The sequence below is a fragment of the Heterocephalus glaber genome, unplaced genomic scaffold (genome assembly GCF_053883595.1).
Source record: "Heterocephalus glaber isolate CG9 unplaced genomic scaffold, H.glaber_assembly_v1.0 deba00000474, whole genome shotgun sequence".
NCBI classification, from domain to species: domain Eukaryota; kingdom Metazoa; phylum Chordata; class Mammalia; order Rodentia; family Bathyergidae; genus Heterocephalus; species Heterocephalus glaber.
Window position 1 is genome coordinate 531,501 of NW_028258146.1, and position 20,948 is coordinate 552,448.

The window sequence follows — 20,948 nt, forward strand, 5'->3', positions numbered from 1 at the left end:
GTGACTAATAAAAGTTTCTTCATTGCTGCATTCTAGAATGATGAGTGGCTGGGTGAAAATTCCCATGGAACCCCTTAATGACTGGCTCCATGAAGTCTTGGTGAAGCTCCAGCCTCTGAGAAGGTGCCTGTTGGCCTCTTGGTCAGAAGAGCCCATGTCACGTCAAGCAGGACATGAAGAAGATGGTGACCTTGAAATTCATACTATTCTGGACACTGTGCTCTTGGACCCTAGAAACCTACCCCTCAGCCCCTTTGATACTTATGGTGTATGTATATGTATATGTGTGGGTGTGTGTACATGTGTGTACATGCACACATGTAGGAAAGTAAGATTGATGGCAATCATCTGGCACCAGGGCATAGGTAGAGCCCAGAGTGTTGATGCAGTGGTGTTGGATAGAATAGTCTTGTGATAGGACTAAAAATTCCAAAGACATTTTTACTTGGTCTGCAGAAAAAAAAACCCCTAAAATTTCACCTGTTTAAGTTCCTTGTGAACTGTTGAGACGAGGGTCTCAGTTCCTCACAGGTTGTTGGCTGGAAATATTCCCTAGTTCCTTGCCACACAGGCCTCTGCATAGGGCAGCTTATATCATGCAGCCAGTGGCCCTCAGAATGAAAGAGAGAGAGAGAGAGAGAGAGAGAGAGAGAGAGAGAGAGAGAGAGAGAGAGAGAGAGAGAGAGAGAGAGTTGGGAAGGGAGGGAAGGGGAGAGGAGAGGAGAGAGAGAGAAGGAGGAGAAGAGAAAGAGCATGCATAAGACAGCATCCAAGGTGAAGGTTAAAATTTTTGTAATATAATCTCAGAAGTGATGTTACTGGGTTTTAGGGTGCTGGAGTGGACCCTCTTTCCAGACGTGGTTTCTAGGTTCCTCTTGTCTTGAAGAAGAAACTGGACAAAACAATTAGAAAAGGTAATGAGGTTTTATGTTTATGAAAGGTAGGAAAAGAAATGTGCTCTGGAGAGTGAGTTTGGGCCAAATAAAAGTAGGAAAAGAAGTATAATCTGCACTGTGAGAGCAGACTACTGTGAAAGAGAACTGTAGTCCAGAGCTCAGTGGTTACTGTCCTTTTGTGTCTCCCACTCCTCAGGCTGTCAGGTCTAGGCTGTCCTATGGGAAACCTGTTCATGTTCTCCCGAAACTGAAGATAGCACTCTCTGGTTGGTTTCACATAGAGAGCTTTGGGAACTGTTCTGCACATGTGTCCTGGAACATTGTAATTAACAGGTCACACTCTCTTCCCCAGCCAGGTTTGCCAGGCCCTGATCTCCTGCCTCAGTGATATCCCTTCACTTTGGCTATACTCTGCTAGAAGTGAAATTACTACATATGGCTCATCATTTCACAGGATGACCAGCAGGAAGTGAGATCCTTGGAACATCATGAAGTATGCTTATCACAGGCCTCATGGCCTCAGTTGCTGTTGAGCCTTTGTTTAGCCTGTGGGCACTGTCCGCAGCAGTTCTGAGAAATCATGAGTTGTGAAGGGCAGAGGGAGATGATTTCTATATACTTACTCCTCCTGGGAAAAGGATTCCTTTGTTGGCACAGCATTCCAAAGGGGCAAATAATTCTGAGTTCCTAAATTAGTTACACTTAACCTCCACCTATTCCACTTTCACTTTAAGGAAGACACCATCAATTCGAGCCATCTGCTGTCTGTGGTGTCTTTGTCACTCTCTAAAAAACATGGCACTTCTGCTCTCTCTGGAGTTCATCTCTTCCTTACCCTGGATAGCAATGTTGTTTACCTTTCCTGTTACCAAAACAAGCTCAGACCATGAATCAGAGAATAAAATTTATATCAATAGTTCAGAGTTCTTGGTCTTCACTATGAAACCTGACAGTTGTAAAGCTCTTTATGGATCATAAAATACGTTCACACCCACATTAATTGGACCATCATCTTGTCCCATGAGGCAAGATGTTATCCATCTTGAATAAGAGGAAACTGAGGTTCAGAAAGATGAAGGAACTTGCTCAAGATTATACATAAAGAGATCAAGCTAGATTTAAAAACTAGTTTTCTCACTCCAAATTCTTTGCTCTATCCTGTATCCCTTTTAACAATGTTTGCATACTTAAGTCTCCTGATTATTTCCAGTAGGAATCTGGCGAGACTTCTTGGCCCAGTTTTGCTCACTAAGTCATTCTAGATCAGGGCTGCAGTGATCTGAGAAAAGAAATGGAACTCAGCTGGAATGAGGGATGTCAAAGATAGGGCTGGGGTGGGGGGGGTGGCCACAGGAGAAATGACTGGTGACTTTGGAGAATTAGTTGCACAGCTGTATGTGTGTGTGTGTGTGTGTGTGTGTGTGTGTGTGTGTATGAGTGTATGTATGTTTACAAATTCATGCCTGCAGTGTGTGTAGCTTGTAGGCGTTTTCTCATGCCATGGACTATGTAGACATCCTGCTCAGGGCTGTGTGTCTAGGTGCATGTGTACACAGTTGTGACTGCAAGTGGACACAGATGCTTACACTTGCCCGGGGTTAGGAATGAGCTCCAGAGAGTACCCTTTTTGTGAGCATATGGTGTAAACAGCCCCCTTGACACTTGAAAAGTAGTTTGGCTAGGATAGAGTGGGTAATATGGGGACAGCAGGGTGGCAGAAGTTGTGTTGAAATGTTTCCTAAGCACATCTTCTGATCTCCTCTTGCTCCAGTATCTTCCCTGGTTTCCAAAACTCAGTGGCTCATTTTTAGTGAAATGAATTTTGTTACTAGTTTCTAATGCTAGAACATTGGAACACATTGTTTGGCATTGTGGAAAAAAGACATCAGCATTCCACATATTAATGATGATGATAACAGAAAACAACTAGCAGGCTTTTGCCATGTGCCCAGGCCCTGTGGTTAATACTTTGTATAAGTCATTATATTAAGTTTTCATGGCAAGATAAGGATCATTTCCCTTGCTGTTCTATTGTTCAGGTGGTAAACTTGAGGTTCATAAACTTTTCAGTATCTTGTTCCTGATCACACAGCTAAATACTTGGCTTGTCTTAAACTCATGCTCTTAAATCTATGCTACACTTTATTCAAAACAATTATTTAATATTTAGTTTTACCAGATTGGAATCTTCAATGAATTCTCTCCTCAGTTGTATTCTTAAGATTTTGCAACCATAAATAATAATATAGAAAAACTAACATGGTAAGGAAACTGCTGGTTTTCTGGTAAGGCGATGAAAGAGTGGCTGTCAAAGCTAGGCCTTTGCTGGGGAGAGAATGTTCACACAACACACTTGGTGAAGGGCTTGTTCCCAGATTCTGAAAGTATTTGACATATCCTTCCACCATGCCAAGGAGACACATTAAAACCTTTGTTGTTTAATTGGAGTTCTGAGTCAACAAAAACTCCTTTTGTCAGAACTTCAAAATTTCCTGGCAAGTTACCCACACATATTTTCTATGTGGCTAGAAGTTATGTTCCATTATATACTATCTGTGTGTTTTTGTGCCTAGAAAGATTCATTTGAAACTAATAAAGATTTCTCCTCAATTTTGAGTAACCTCTTTCTTGACCTCTAGAGAAGACTATTGCTATTTTTACTTTTAATTATAGGCCACAGTTTCCTATATATTTGGCTATCCATTCTCCTCAAAACTATCCACCTTAGTTATATTCCATTGTAGTTTTGCCAGTTTACTTTCTTCATTCTATATAAAATGAGGCTACCAGGAACTTGCAAAAGCTTCCACCTGGGAGAAACAGAGATCAGAGCAAGGTAAGCAAGCTTGGCCATAGGGTTCGACCATAGTCAGTTCCTAGACAACATGCGGGCCCAGAGTCCATTGGAATTCATGGCTCTTTCTTCTGAGCCTTATGAAACACAACTTAAGGAAAGGGAGAGACATAGACCAACTAAATAAAACAATTGGAGTGGTGGCTTTGAGATGTGAGTCTGGTAAGATACTTGGGAGTACAGAGAAGGGCATGGGTAATTCCCTTAGCAATCAAGTTGGAATTTGGTACATTTAGGCCCCATGGACTTTGTCATATTAGACAATATTTCATTTTACCTTTCAGTGAAGCTTGAATCCTGGACTGCCTTGTCTCCAAGTTCTTGAATTGCTGTTGCCTATGCCTATTGCGATGTGCCAGGCCTTTCACATATGGTGTCCTATTCAGTTTTCACGATCATCCTTATAAGGGAGGCAAGTCACTCACATTTGAAAGATGTGGATACCATAAGCTCAGAGAAGGCAAGTGATTTGTTCACTTAAATGCAGTAAGGAACAGTACTAAGATTTGAACATGGGTTCAAATTAGCCATTAGCCATATTTGTTATATTTTTAGGATAATGTCCCGCATTTCCCCGTTGGACTTTTTGTAACAGTGATAGTTGTCAAGCTAGCTAGTCCACAGTTTTCACTGTGTCCTGTAGAAGTGTGTAGCTTTCAGATGCCTGGGTTTCCCATGATTCTTGGAGAGTTCAGGTGAAACTGCCTGTGGCAATTGCAGGAACACCCGTCCACTTATCTAATGAATTTTATCCCAATGCCTGGGGGAGAACAGTGAATATAATGGATGAAATCTCTTCTTTCATGAATCTTCTAGTTGGTTAAAATAAAATAACCTGAGTAAGCCCTAAGAAGTTAAAGGGGGAAAGATTTATTTGGCTTACAGTTATAGAGGTTTCATAATCCATAATCGGCTGGCTCCAAGGCAGGCTGGCAGAGGGGCAACAGTTCACGGCAGCCCAAAGGTAGCAAAGCAATAAGAGAGCTTAATGGTGTCTTTCTGTCCCCTTTCTCTTATTCAGAATATGTGTGTGGGGGGGAGTAGCACTCACACCCTTAATCCTAGTGCCCTTGAGCCTAGCATTGTAACATGAATCAGTTGCGGCATCACATGCTCTAGATCTAGCCACCTCTGCAAAAGCCTGTGACCACATGAGGCTCTGGGGGGACATCTAGACACAAATCATTAAGTACCTATTTGTTGAATAAGGTGATGGATATATTTATTAATGTTTATTCTTGTAGTTGCCTCGTGGAAGGAAGGGAAATAGAGGTAGGAAGACTTTTTTGGGGAACGGGGCCTGAACTAGAGATATAAGGGGGAAGGAAGAGTTGAGTGTCCATTTATGCCACCAACTGAAACAGAAGACAGAGTTGTTTGTAGATGTATGATGTGATAACAGATACTCACCTGAATTTTAAATAGGATTAAAATTGATGAAATGCAACAACTTTTAGAGGAATTTATTCAATAAGCAGTTGGAGGTAAGACTCTAGTCTCAGAAGAAAGATAGTTCCTAGAAACATATTTTGATGATTCTCAAGATCTCAATGGAGTGATACAACTTTGGGAAAGTGATTAATTCTTATCAAACTAGAAAGAAAAAGATTAATAATTTAGTATACCAACAATAATTTACAATGGGACTTGTACCTATGAGTTATTTAATATGTGAATTTCAGCAAATTGCTTAGTGAACCGTAGGAAAATAGATACCTTCCATCCTCTCAACCACCAATGAGTCATCTTTTTTTATTCATTTGCTTCTCTGAGACCAAATATTGATGTTCCCAAATCTGTGGTACTAATGTTGGAGAAACATTGCAAACTTTGGGATATCTTTTCTATACTTCCTTACATTCCCAATACAAAATATGAAATATAATTTGACAATATCTTTTTGAAAGCAGCTTTATTGAGATACAGTTGTAACTTGCATGTGTTAATGCACCTAGCTGATTGGATAGGGTTGTTGTTGGTCTCCATTTTGCTCCTAAGGCTTGAGTGCTAGATATCAGGGCTTGAAAGTTGAGGCAGTATGTTTTCATTGATCCCATTGCTGTTTCCTTGCAATTACACTGAAGCATCCAGCTTTCCCATTAGTCTTACCAATGCATCATATTGTGTGACATTCATCTCAGAGCAATTTTCCTGTCCAAAGTATATCTGAGCTCCAGGGAGCTTATTCTTGTGAACTCCTTCTCTGGCCCTTCCATGTGGGATGGGACCTTGGAGTTTTGCCATAATTTTGTCTCATTTTGGTGATGAGAATCAGCTTGCCCACAGAATCTTAGTTTCTGTCCTTACCATTTGTGGGTTGCTTTGCAATGAATAGTAAACCTTGGAGTTGGTAGTGAAAAACTCTAGAAACCATGGTGGCAAATGTCTTTGTCTATGAAGATAAACCTTCTTGGAGGACAGTATTCATCTCTCAGAGTTGAGAGGAAGTGGCTTTGGCAGTACTAGAATCTTTGGAGATTAGAAATTTTCAGCAGCCAACATTTTCTGAGCACCTTGCTATATAGAGCTTTACAAAAAGCAGCCAGGCATCAGTGAGTTTTTCATTCTTAAGGCACACTGCTCATCACTTATAGTGGGTAAAATTAGAAACATCTTAAAAGTCTCTAAATAGAGGCATGAATAATAATGATTCATCCCCTTGATGGATTTAAACAACCTGTAAAATAATTATGAGGAATCTTTAACCAGATGAGAAAAATACAATATAATGGTAGAGCAAAAATAATAGATTCAAAAGGATATGTGCATTTTATAACCGTCACTATGTAAAAGTTGGGGGAGATAATAGTTCTATGATGGTATTGGGATTGTGAGATGTTTTTAAAAATGAGATTTTTCTAAACTTTCTATATTGTTGATATATAATTTCCATTATGAGAACATATGCAAATTTATAGAGCAAAATGTTGATATATATTTTTGTTATGAGAATATGTACAAATACATGGCATCATCAACACAGTACATCCTGAATTGCTTTTCTATGAATATTGATGATCTGTTCTACTTCCTATTCATCTTCTAGTGATGGGAAGAAGTATGATACTACACCTAGAGGGTAGAGTGTGTCTGTACACAGCTTTGAAGTCAGTCTTCTCTGTTCCATCGTCCATTACAGTGGATCTTAACAGTGCTAAAGATCCATCCACAAGGTTGCCTTCCTTTACTTCTCACCAAATGGTGTATCTTCCATGTGTTGATTTTCTACTTTTTGAGTTGCTTTAGGGTTACAATTATCACTGGTATGAATGTAGAGCATTCATGAGAAAGTGCATTAAACTTTTTTTTGAGGCAAGGTAGTTTAGGCTGTCCTTGACCTCATGATGGTCCTGCTTTAGTTCCTGAATCCTGGAATTACAGGTGTGTACCACCATGCACAGCTAGAGATCAAACTTTAATTTTCAGTATGGCAGTTTATTTTGATTGTGGTTAAACTGTGGAAAATTCATCCCCAACAATTGAGAGTTTTGATTTAACAATAATTTGGAATCACCTGACTCACCTGAATTGACTCACCTGTTACGCAAATGTTGGCATTTTCTCACATTTTGGCACAAAGTGGGATAATTGTGTGCCACTGAGGACCAGCTGATAATAGGCTGATGGAGTAACTGAAATCTATAGAAGGCAACTACTTTAGCTCTTTGCTTCTAGCAAAAGTCTCAAATGCAAGTCACTATCTTAAAAGAAAACTGTCAGCCTGTATCCCTATGCTTTGAGCATTTTAAAAGGAGGTTGCCTTTGAATGAGGTTACCTTGAATGAGGACAGTCCAGGGAAATGCCTGGATGTTTCCCCCATGTGTTCTTTAGGTTCACAATGCCCTCGTTGTTCTGGCAGAGCAGGATTTCCTTTTTTCTGATTGATTAGGCATTGTGTAGCATGGCTCTGTTGCTCATGAGCCAGCTATGATGCAGACAGAGGGTCTCTGAGTACAAGATTCTTAAATCTTTTCATTTTTGCTTTCCTGAATATGAGGTTGTGAGGCTATTTCTCACTTCCTGCTTCTCCATGTCTTTATTTGTCTAGCTAATCAATGTACGAGTGTACTCTAAAATGTCTACAGAAAAAAAGCCAAAAAGCTCTCCTCTGATTATGCTTGTTTGCCTTGTTCTGAATATTTAATTCTTTAATTTGGAACTTGATCTATAAATAATATGGTCACATGTGTTTTGTGCCTAATGGGGCTTCATATTTTATATTTATAAATGGCAACTTAATATTTATGATTAGATATTCCTTGGATAAACATAAAATTCAGATTCACATCATACCTGATAGGTATATAATGCCTAGTGCTTCTTCCTGTAGTGAATTTGTAAATGGTTGATTCAACCAGTTCAATATTGTAGTTTATGTGAGAAAAACCCACCACATCCTTGAAATCAGCCCTGATTATCTGCACACTGGAAGAAGAATGTGGAGCCTCACTGGTGAAACACTTCACTCAGGATTTGGAAACACTGAGGTTGCCGTTCAACCCAGGCTCACTGCCCATTACTCCACCTGTCCTTTGAAACTCAGCACAGTCATTTTTTTCTTTTTGATACCCTTCTCCACGAGGGCTAAGTTAGAAAACTGATGGTCTGTCTTCCGTATGGGTTGTGAATGCCTTGAACCAAGGCATTCCTCTCTCTGCTTTGTGGCTCCAGCATCTGGCTCAGGGATGGTACACAGAGATGTTCAATCCCTGTCTGCAGAGTAGCTGATGGGACCTGTAAAATCTGTGATGGGGACATCTCTGATTTTGTTTCTGATGACATAATCACATAGATTAGTTTTGTTTGCTTTGTGGATCCTTGACATCGAAAAGGGCAGACTCCAAAACAAGAAGGAATGTGGTAAATCCACAGTGAGTTCTGTGTGAGTGCAGGAGCTGTACCTCTCAGAAGGGTAGTTGGAAGTGGGATCTCTTCTTATTAAAAGGCTTCTGCACAGCAAGAGAAACCACCAGCAGTGTGAAGAGACAACCCACAATGTGGGAAAAAATCTTCACCCGCTCTTCCTCAGACAAAGGTCTACTATCTCGAATCTATAAAGAACTTAAAAAGATCAGACCTCCCAAATTTAAAGACCCAATCCAAACATGGGCATCTGAAATGAACAGACATTTCTCAGACAAAGAAGTAGAAATAGCAAATAAATACATGAAAAAATGTTCAACATCACTGGTCGTTCAAGAGATGCAAATGAAAACAACAATGAGATTCTACTTCACTCCAGAAAGAATGGCTGCTATCATGAAATCAACCAATAACAAATGCTGGTAGGGCTGTGGGGAAAGAGGAACCCTGCTCCACTGCTGGTGGGAGTGTAGACTGGTGCAAGCACTGTGGAAATCAGTATGGAGATACCTCAAAGAACTAGGACTGGAAGTCCCATTTGACCCTGCTATTCCACTGCTGGGGATCTTCCCCAAAGAATTAAAAGAATCATACCACAGTGATATATGTGCACCCATGTTCATAGCAGCACAGTTTGTAATAGCTAAAACTTGGAAACAGCCCAAATGCCCATCAACTGGAGACTGGATAAAGAAAATGTGGGTTTTTTTATAAAATGGAGTACTACTCAGCCATCAAATATGAGAAATTAGAGACATTTATAGCTAAGTGGATGTACATTGAGGCGATACTCTTAAGTGAAATAAATAGGACACACATGTATAAATACCAAATAGTTTCTCTGGTGTGAGAAACTGAAAGTGTAAATAAGGACTAAATGCATAATAGGTAATGTGAAATAGGAAGAAAAGGGGCAAAGGGGAAGGAAGTGGGAGGGCTAGGGGAAAGGATAGAAGGGAATGGGATTAATATGAGAAAATGGAACAATAGGAACAAAATCTCTGTAAATAGGGAGGACTGGAGGGGTTGAAGGGAGGGCTGGGCAAGGGTGAAAAATAAGAACCAAGAGAGACTATGTAAAGGTGCAAATTTCCAATGATGAATGTCATTATATTGTATACCTAAACTGTACCAATGATTAGAATGAATAATTGATAATGCAAAATAGGAAGAAAAGGTCCAAAGGGGTAGGGGTAGTGGGAGGGGCAGGGGAAAGGAAAGAAGGGAAAGGAAAAATGATGAGAAATGGAAAAAGTGGAAATAAAGTCTTTGTTAATAGGGAAGGGTGGAGGGGGTGAAGGGAGGGCTAGGAATGGGGAAAAAATAAGAACCAAGATGCATCATGTAAAGGTACAAGTTCCCAATGAGAAATGTAATTGTGTTGTATACCTACAATGTACAAATAAAAGAATTTAATTAAAAAAAAAAAACAAGGGTAGTTGGGGGCTCAGTACAGATTTGTTGAAAGTTGCATCATGTACAAATGAATAAATACTACATGGCCATAGATACTTTAACTCTATTTCCACTGTGAGAAAATGAAATACTCTCAAAGTACATGTATAATTGTTAGAGAAAATATGCTGAGTACAGAAGTATTACCTAAGTAATAGATCTCTTCCTATCCACTGTACATGGTAAACTAATTATTCCAGGTCTATGTTAGAAGATGGGCAATTCTGATTAGATTTCTATCTCCTCACCCTAGATGTGGTTAATGATAGTTGCTTCCCAGAAAAAGGCATGGTGTGTATGAGTACATGCTGGCTCACAATTTGCAACTTGATTTTTAGAAAAAGAGAACACTGTCATGAATTTTTTTTTTCTTAGAGTGTGCATGTGTTTGGGGAGAGAAGATGGTGAGGAAGAAAAAGTGGCCAGTATGTTGGTGCAGAGGGAGAAGGGCAGAGAATGCCTCTTTCCTAGAAGACCAACTTGCTCCTCCCCAGTCACTCTCTCCTCTGACTTAATAGTTCTCAGATTCCCAATGTTCCTGGACATTAGTGTCGCTGAAGGTACATCAAATATTTATCCTGAATTCACCCCCTCTAGAGTTCATTAGGAATGTGTGTGCATGCGTGCGTGCGTGTGTGTGTGTGTGTGTATTTATGGCAAGAGTCTCATAGGGCCCATGGGATGGGGCAGAGTGAATAAATGGAGAGTGATAAGATGGGGAAATCTGTGGAATATGCACTCTGTTTCCCCTAAGTGTGGAATGTGAGGAATCCATCTGTAAAGAGACAAGTTTGCAGGCTCTGGAGGCTGCCTGCTAGGTCACTCAGGCTAGAAATTAGCCCTTAAACTGCATACTACCCTAAGCTGACTTCCCACCTACCCACATTTTCCCAATCTCAGAGATAAGCTTTCTGAGTCACTCCTGGCCTTAATGGCAGCTTCCTCTTCAGCCAAAAAGAAGTGGCCAGAAGACAGCAGAGGAAATAGAGGATAGGGAGGAAATGGGAAATGGAAGATTGAGAAGGATAAAAGGCAGAGGTGAAATGCAGCTTTGCATCAGATTCCTGTTGGAGGAAATGTTATTTTCCTTCTGGGACCAGATACCCAAGACTTAGAGATAGCTCAGGGAAGAGAGTAAAAGACAGACACAAGCAAGATGAGAAGACTCCAGACTGGTGCAGAGAAAAGAGGAAAGAGATTGAGCAGAGGGAAAATAGATGCAGATTCCAATGAAGTGCTAGGCCCCCATGTTGACGGATTTTCCTGTGTATTACGGTTTTGTGGGATTATTTAGGCTACAGAAGAGCCAGCTGTCCACTGAGCACCTTCATTCTCTGTTCTCTTTGTCATGCATCCTCTGAGGCTTGCAATTCTAGGACAAGGGCTAGAGAAGCAGATTGTTTTAGAATCCACACAAATTGTTCATGGCTTCTAGTCCCATCAGTTGCCCTGCCCACTGAATAAATGAATGAGTGACTCACTCACTGGTCAAATAAGATTAAAGAATACTACATCATCTTTATACCTTTTGGAGAGTTTGAGAACAAATGAACATGTAACAGGTTTACTGCTTGAAAGGGATTTGTTTAATATGGCATTAAAAAAAATTAGACTTGATTGAGACTTCAAACTCAGTTAAGGATAGGCCTGCAATCTTTCACCATTTAAACTGTCTGCTGAGCTAAACAATCTATATGGCTGTATGAGATGGCCCTTATAACAGACCTTTTTCTTTAAGCAACACCTATTAACATCTTTAGAGATACTGGCCTTTTATGGGACACTGTTTAGGAAGCACTAAATTAAGATAATATCTTGTCCATCATGAGTATGCAAACAGCACTACATTCACAGAATTAGTAGGGCAAAAATTCTGAGTGGGGTTGACTTGTGCCAATGCACTAATCCATCAATGCTGCCTGGAACCCACTAAATCCTTTTGCAAGATGGTTTCCTGAGATAAGGATGTAGCTTGTGACCACAGACAGAGAGTGAGATCATTAGTTTTGCATGAGAATCCCATTCACCACCCACAGCCATAGTTTCCTTAGCTCAGTGCTTTAAAACACTGGCACTCCTTCTCTCATCTAAGTCAATTCTGGAAGATGGTGATAGAGGAAATGCTCGATGGTCCTTTTAAATGTTTAAGGCCACTGAGATGCAGTACTGTGTATATGCAGTAAGTTATTTTTGAATGAAAGCCTGTGTCTTAGAATGGCAAAGGCCCTGCAAATATATTCTAGGCCTATTTCTTATCTCTAAGTAGTTAATAGTATTTCCTTATAAATCTGGTGTTTTTGGTTTAGATTCTAGAACAGTAGTTCCCAAATTTTGCTCCACACTGTAATTATCTGGGAAACTTTTAAAAACTTTATTTACATGCAATTTATGTATTAATTCCACATATTATTGGCATTGAGTGTGATTTCAAATTCAACCTCCTTTTATCAACCTTCTTCCCCTTGGCTCTTCTGGGAAACTTTAAGTCTGGGAATTGAACCCAGGGCCTAGCCATATGCTAGGCAAATAGGCAAATGCTCTACAACTGAACTATATCCCAGCCCTAATTCTGATGCTTTTAATTCTAATGCCTGAGCCATAGTCCATTCCAATCAAATTACAATGTTGAGAGTGGGATTTGCATTTTTAAAAGATCCACAGTAATCCTAATGTATGCAAAGTTTGGGTTACAGTGGTTTAGAACTTTAATTTCTAGACTTTTTTTTTACAACATAATTTCCTAAGAGAAGCAGAACAAGAATCTAGTCTTATCCTCATAAGTAATAACTGAAATCCTAGCAGGTTAAGGAATATGATCAAGATCACAAAGTTATGTCAGATTGCAGGTAAGTGTCACTACTTTTAATGATCTAAGCTAAACCCAAAATATTAGACTAGATTGTGGAAATGGTGGGAATGAGAGACTGAGTGGGAATTGGAGGGAGGAGCTAGCATTGAACACCCAGTGGAGTGAGCATGGACCTTTGTGTCTGTAGGAAAAACAAGAAAGTCACTTCAATGTAGCCTTCTGCCCCTCCCATCAATACTGTTTCTGCCTAGAGATTGCTGGTTTGCATTTCATTTACAGTGAAACAAAATAGAACCTTTGTGCTGGAGTTGAAGGAAATTATAAAAGCCCACATCTTGTCTTCAGACTTAATGTCAACTATTTATCTCCTGCTATTTTCAAACAAACAAGTCCTCCCTATGCATTTTGAGATGGTCTCAAACATTGCATCCTTTAGATTTGTAGTCTCCTGGTCCCTATAGCAGCAGGTATGAGAAGACCTAACATTCTAAAGAGTTTTCCTATTAGCCTGTGTTAATCGACTTCTCATCACTGTGATCAAATACCTGAGAAAAATACCTTAACATGTTCATGATTGGGCAGTAATTTATATGTCTCACTGCCAGGTGGCTCTGATTTAATTTTACTAGTGACAAGACTGATAAATGTGATTGGATCTGTTTGTATGTACTAGCTGCCAGGTGAGGAGAGGGAGAAGAGTCTGAGAGGAAGGGACTGGGGACCAGAAATACCCTTCAAAGGCATGCTCCCGGTGATCAACTTTCATTATCTGAGCCCTACTGCCCTATAGCCTATGCAGCTATAAACTCATACATGGATTAATGCTTTGATGAAGTTAGCACCTTATGTTCTAATTACTTCTCTAGGTCCCATGGAGGGAGTAAGCTCTAGATGCATGAGTCTTTGGGGGACATGTCATATTTAAACCATAACACAGCCACCCAGGGTACTAACATAGAGGCCCAATGAGATCTGGTTAGAGGCACTGGGTTATACAAACACACACTGGAGGAAGCTCCCCGCCTCCATCCCAGGCTCCTAGGTCAGAGAAGCTCAGCCAGTCCCAGAACCCAGAAGGAAGCTCCCCCACCGCCACCCCAAGCTCCTAGGGCAGAGAAGCTGAGCCGGTCCCAGAACCTGGAAGGAAGCTCCCCCGCTGCCATTCCAAGCTCCTAGGGCAGAGAAGGTGAGCCGCGTGGGCACCAGAAGCACCCTCTCCCATGGAAATGAGAAGACATGTAAACAAGTCTCAAAAACAGACTTCTGGATCACCTACAGCAGCCCCAGAGGGAAACGAGAGGGAACAATCTGATACTCAACCACCTGGACTCTCTGAACTGGCAACAAAAGAGGATCTGGGAAAAATGAAATCAGAAATAATTACTCAGATAACAGCAAAGATTTTGCTCATGGTGCAAGACATGATTAATAAATCTAGAGAGGACACAGATAAAAAAATAGAGGATCTGAGGAACATGATGGAATCCCAACATAAGAAACTAATGGAATCCATAAAACAGATACAAACAGATTTCCAAGAGATTAAAAACTCCATGGAAAGTCTGTGCAGCAGAATGAACCAATGTGAGGATAGGATTTCAGATATAGAAGATAAGATTGCAATTAGTGACCAGGAAAAGAAAAATTGCTTTAAAATTGTAAAGGAACACAAGAAATCAATCCAGCAGCTGCTAGATGATGCAAAGAAGAATAACATAAGACTGATTGGAGTCAATGAAGAAAGAGGAGAGAGTGCAGATGACATAAAAAAACTCTTCACAGAAGTGATGACAGAAAACTTCCCAAGGAGGGGAAAAGAACTTGACATACAGATAAGTGAGGCATATAGGACTCCAGCTAGCCTCAAAAAAATCTACACATAGGCATATAATAGTTAGGATTCCAGAAATCCAACAGAAGAATAAAATTCTACAAGCAGTGAGAGAAAAGAAACAAATCACATACAAAGGAAAGCCCATCAGAATCACAGCAGACTTCTCAATGCAAATTTCCAAGGCAAGAAGAGCTTGGAGTGATGTATTTCAAGCCCTAAAGGAAAACAGCCTCCAATCCAGATTGATGTACCCTGCAAAACTATCTTTCAAAATTGATGGAGAAATAAGATCCTTTCATGATAAAGAGCACCTCAGGAACTTCGTGAATACCAAACTGGCACTCCAAAAAATTTTAAACAATACCCTAGGAAAAGACAATGAGGATCACAACCCCAGGAAACCCAGCAGAATGAATCCATTGGGCGTGACAAATTAAATGCAAAGAGGGAGAATCCAACAAAAAGAAAAAGTCATGACAAAGCTTTTAAAACTTTTAACTTCATCTCCCTAATGAGTGTATAATTCAATCTTATTATTGTACTGATTAGTATTTTTCTGATTCTAGAGTTGCACACCTTTCCTTGTGCTATACTGGCTATTTATCATCTTCTTATGTCTACATTTTAATTGGGTTGTCTATTAATGAGCTCTAAGAATTCTTTATACATTCTGGTCATAGGTTATATGTATTGTAAATATGGTCTGTTTAAGGACTACTTTTCATTTTAATGATGTCATTTAAAGTTCTAAATTTTGATGGAATTCCATTTATCATTTTTTTCTTTTATACATCATGTTTTTTGTATCCTAGGTAGTTCTTGCCTACCCTGAATTCATAAATATTTTCCCTTATAATTTCTTCTAAAAGTTTTATACTTTTAGGTTTTCTTATTTAGGTTCATAGATCCCTTCAAGTTATTTTCATGTATGGAAATAAAGAGTTGAGGTTAATTTTTAATATATGGATACCAGGTGTTCTAGTGCCATTTGATGCAAACACTATCTCTTCCTCAGCTCTTGAATTGAGTTTATATTCTATAAAATGCTAATGTTAAATAATCTTTCAAAACTCAGTGGACCATATATGTGTGGTTCTATTTCTAGATTCTCTGTTTTATTCCAATGATCTATATGTCTTTCCTTACACCAACACTGCCTTGATTACTGTAGCTTTAGAAGAAGTCTTAAAATTAGGTACTAAACGTCTTCCAACACTGTTTTTGTTTTTAACTTTTCTAGGTCCTTTGCACTCCTACATAACTTTCAAATTTCAATATCCAATTCTTCATTTATCACAAGTATACACAGACCTGAATTTTTATATATACCTTGTGTTTTCTAATCCTGCTAAATTCAAGTACAAGTTCTAGGGGCTCCTAGAGATTTCTTAGTATTTTCTCTGTAGATGATCATTTCATCTGCATATAAAGATTTTGCTTCTGCTGTGCCAATCCTATCCTAATTGTGTCATTTTATTGCCAGACTATTTTGGGGGGGCCTAGGTTTCAAAGTTTAATGGACAGATAAAGAGTAAGGATATCTGTCCTTGTTCCCCACCTTAAGGAGAAAGCATTGTATTGTCTCCATTTATATAAGGCATTCTCACTGCAAGTATGGAGTATATGTCTTTAATCTGTTGAGAAGTTTCTCTTCTACTTCTAGTCTCCTGATAGCTTTTACCATGAACAGCTGTAGAATTTAGTCCAATACTTTTTCTCCAACTAGTGACAGGATCATATGGGTTTTTCCTTTCCTCTGTTAAAATGATGACTTTTGGGGGTGGATCTTCCAATGTTGAACCAACACTGCCATCCCTATAACAAAACTACTTTCTACATCCTGCCAGATCTGACTTCCAATAGTTTGTTTTGTTAAACAAATTTCTATCTATGTTCATACTTTTTTCTTCTATTATCTTTATCCAGTTTTAGGATTAGCACAATGTTGATTTCCTAAAATGAGGGGAGAAGTGTTCCTTCTTTTTTCTGCTTTAATTGTTTGATATAATTTATCAGTTAAAATGTTTATGAGCCTGCTGTTGTCATATAGGTAGGTTTTCAAGCTAGGAATGTACTTTCTTTAATAGGTGCTATTCAAATTTTATATTTCCTTCAGAGTTAGTTTCATTAATTTGTCTTCCAAGGTACTTCTTAGAAGTTGTCAAATTTATTTCAAAAAAGATTTTTGTAATATGCTTTCTATATCCTTTTAAATTCTGTAAAATCTGTGGTAATGTCTCCTAGATCTTAATATTGTAATTTAAAAAATGTATAACTGATATTGTGTAACAGGAAGAAAAGGTCTAAAAGACCAGGGGAATTGGGAGGGATAGGGAAAGGGAAAAAAGGGAAAGGAAAAAATATGAAAAGAGGAAAAAAATGGAAACAAGGTCTTTGTAAATAGGGAAGGGTGGAGGGGGTGAAGGGAGGGCAAGGGCAGGGGGAAAAAAAAGAACCAAGATACTCACGTAAAGGTACAAGATCCCAATGATGAATGTAACTGTATTTTATACCGAAAATGTACCAGTAAACTTAATGGGATAAAACCCCAAACAAACCACACACTGGTGTTAGAATAGTATGCACCAGTGACTGGGCTTCACTGATGCTGCAGGTTCATTAATCAGAAACTCAGAAGTAAGAATGAAAGAAATGATTCCAAATCCTTAAAATGTCACCACCTCAAAATGTGTTTCCACCATCTGGCATGATTTTTTGTTTCTATTGTGCACATGTGGAGAAGTACAAATTCTAACAGCTCTATAAATATGGAAGACAAGAGTCCTCTTTCATTAGAGTAGACTGGCAAAGGTCGGGTGGGCACTTGAACAACATGCTTTGTTAGAGAGAACTTAGAATGGATGATCTTAAAATTTGAGATCCTATTGTAGGTCTAAGGATATGATGCTTTATAATGCTTTAAATTTCACTTAAAATTTACTCCACGAAAGCGTTTCTATGCTAGTATTTCTTCCCTAGCATTAGAAAAATGATAGTGTGAATTCTTTTAAAAATGCATTATTGTCAAAAACTGCCAACAGAGATTCCTGGATCTGTGGATCTACTTGACAACTAGTCTTTTCTCTCCCTTTTTAGTATGAACAAATGTCCAGGATGCTATCTTTTGTTAAGTATGCTAAAATAAAATGTTGAGATTTGTGGATAATTTAATTTAGGAAAACAGTGAAATTTAAGGTTGCCCCTGTGAATGACACTTACGTTCACAATAGTTCTTTGCTTAGGAAAAAAGGGGATGGACAACCTTGGAAATGCTTACTCAGGGAGCTATTTCATGGACCAACAAGTCAGCCTTCACTTATGTTGCAGCTGGAAGAAAGATTTAGAACAATTGCTCAGGTCAAGCAAGGGCTTCTCAGCCTGGGCCATGGACCATCAGCATCATTGTCATTTGGGATAATTAAAGAAGCAATTTCTCAGGCCTCAAAACAGACCAACTGAATCAGAATCTCTAGGGCTATGTTAATCAGCTTTCCATTGCTGAGGCAAAATCCCAGACATACACAGCTAAAGGGAGAAGACTGTATTATTGGCTCACAGTCTCAGAGGTTTCAGTCCACTGTTGGCTGGCTCTGAGGCAGAAGCATCATGGTGGAAAGGCATAGCAGAGGAAAGCTGCTAATCTCATGGTAGCCAGAAACAGACAGCAAGGAAGAGCTTGAGAGGAAGGTGCTCAGAGATCATATATAGTCCCCAAGGTTACGACCCTATGATCTACCCAGACCCCCCCCCCCCCCGCAAAATGTGCTTAACTAATCTAGGTATCACTGAGGCCAATCAAGTTGACAAGATTACTATCACAGGGTTGGGACCCAGGTATCTATTTTCATATGCTCTCCAGGTGATTTTAGTGCTTGCTAAAATCTGAGAAGCACTGCTCTTATCCAACATCTCCTGGGAACATATTTTGAAACCATCGGCAGCCCCTTTTCATTGGGCCTTGGCAGGTAATAGTGGAAATGCTCCATAGCTCTTTTAAATGTTAAAAGGCCACAGAGATGGAAAAACTAAATTATTAAACAATGAATTCTTGGATAAAGCCATGTGTCTTAGAACTGGGAAAGTATTAAATACATTTCCTGGTCCTGTTTCCTGTGCCTAAGTAGGTAATTATACAACCTTGAGGTCTCACAGTATTTCTTGGTTTTCTTTCCCTTTTGGCTTAGGCAAGCAGTTGTTGAATCAGCCACCCTGGAGCTGGGCCCAGCATCTTGTGCTTTAACAAGCCCTCCATCCAGAAGCACCTGCAAGTTCAAGAATCAATGACTACAATTTCCATCAATTTTCACACCTGTATGGCAATAGAGGGCCCTAGGGATTCCTTATGTTAGCCTTGTATATGGGGCCCCTGTAGCTGGCTCCTGGCAGCTGCCCTTCTCAGCCACCCCTAGTCCCGATTCCAGGTGGGAAGTGCAGGTCAGAGAGTGGGACCTTGATATTCATACCATAAATCTAGGAGACCAGAAAGCAGAACACTTGCTGAAGTGGTCATGGAAACCTAAGATGCCCCAGCAAGGCCAGGCCTTGTGGCCTATCAGGGCTTATACATCCTCTCTCCAGAGGAAGGCCTGTCCTCCTTTTTCAAGGTGGAGTCAAATTTAACATCTTGTAGAGACCACAGGACTCAGGATCCCCAGGATGGCTACTAACTGCTTTCTTTTCAGATCAGTTTGAGGAGGCCTTGACTAACAAGTGTATTTTTCCAAAGATATTTGGACCTACAGTGTGAAGAAAACTGTAAAAACGGATGAAAGGAATGATGTAAAAACCCTGAAGACAATAAAGCTAGGAGTTGGGGGGTCATTAACCTTCGAAGTTTCACGGTGGGGTCTGACAAGGTTGAGAATAGGAAGAGGCAGGGCTTTGTGGACGGCCTCTCTTGTTATGCTGTGGAAAACACTGTGTTCAGGAGATGTGAGGGAGTTGCTGCTCATTTTTTGCTCCAGACTGACAGCTTTGGTTTTGCCTCTGCCAGAGTCATGTGAGTGCCATAACCTGCAAGATCTTGGCATTTGTGTTGAGCAGACAGGATGAACAGTTATGTTTGTGCTTGGAAGCGTGCCGGGACTTTCCTAGTGAAACGTGATGTCACACATCTTGTTTTCTTCAGCTAGAGGAATACATGATTCTTGCAGGGAGATGAAACCCTTCTGCAGAACATTCTTTACTGACAGATCTGCCCTCGGGCAAGCTTCAGCTCTTAAATATCCTTGAGGCACTTCTTCATACATATTTTTGCCCCCACTTCCATATGTCCCATGATCCCTAGAAGATGCCTGAAACAACAGATAGCACCAAGCCCTAAATACGCTTTTTTTTCTATACATACCCTCCTATGATAAAATTTAGTTTCTAAACTAAGCTCAATAAGAGACCAACAATAATAAAATAGAACAATTAGAGCAGTAAACTGTAATAAAAGTTGTACAAAACTTATGTATTATTTCTGGAATTTTTCATTTGATATTTTTGGATTAAGACTGACAACAGATAAAGGAGGACTACTGTAATCTCCATTTTTTCTCTCTTGATTATTCCTATTTACAGTGCTTTTTACTGAATTCAGGTTCAAAATGGTAAGATGAATATTTTAACTCTTCTCCCTCCAAAATACCTATTGAAATTTGATCAAAGAAGCATAAAATTTGAGGAAGTTGGGATGACAGGGCAGGGGGAAGCAGGGAAAAGTAACAGCTACAGGAAAGGAATTTGGAGGCATTTTTGGTAAGTAGAATAAGGTTGCAAATGAACGAAGGGATCATGACCTGCTCATGATTTGGTATGTGCAAAGGAACAAGTAAACAAGTAGGTGGAATTTCTAGCAAAGGCCTTCCCTGCCCCAATACCCAATACTTCTGGTCAACAGCTAGAGTGAGGAACTTATGGGCTTGTGAGCCTGTTACACTTGAGTTCAAATCTACTACTTGAGAGGTGTGTGAGCTAGTCAGCCTCAGTATCATCCTGTTCATGGGGATAATACCTACTTTATAAGATATAATAAGGATTAAATGAAATAGCATGCATCATGAAACATAGCTGAAAGTTTAGCAGTGATTGTTTACTACTAAATGTCATGCACAGTGCTAAAAGCTTTACATAAATTATCTCTAATATGCAAGAAAGTTCTATCATGTTGATCTTATGCTAATCACTATTTTACCAAAGAGTCAATTTTGAGAAGTATTAAGAAACATGCTCAAGGTTTACAGCTATGAAAG

At 39.5% G+C, this 20,948-nt stretch overlaps 2 protein-coding genes across 8 annotated transcripts in view; both read left to right on the top strand.

Annotated features, from left to right (window-relative positions):
* Window positions 1–20,948, top strand: part of Tvp23c (trans-golgi network vesicle protein 23 homolog C) — a 113,474-nt gene that overhangs the window by 91,178 nt on the left and 1,348 nt on the right. For 3 of the 7 annotated variants that reach the window (XR_002391211.2, XM_021248968.2, XM_021248969.2), the window contains exon 7: window positions 37–3,506. The exons of 1 other annotated variant lie outside the window; for it this stretch is intronic. Coding sequence is in view for 2 of the 6 variants with exons in the window: in XM_021248968.2 (XP_021104627.1) it covers window positions 37–78 (42 nt within the window). In the remaining 4 variants the exon portion in view is untranslated. Of the gene's footprint in view, window positions 1–36; window positions 3,507–20,948 lie in introns of those variants that run through there. 3 more of the 7 variants (XR_002391207.2, XR_002391208.2, XR_002391209.2) reach the window with 3 other exon arrangements.
* Cdrt4 (CMT1A duplicated region transcript 4) overlaps window positions 38–20,948 on the top strand; it is a 30,558-nt gene continuing 9,647 nt past the window's right edge. The window contains 1 exon segment of the mRNA XM_021248993.2: window positions 38–185. Within this exon segment, the coding sequence (XP_021104652.2) occupies window positions 38–185 (148 nt within the window).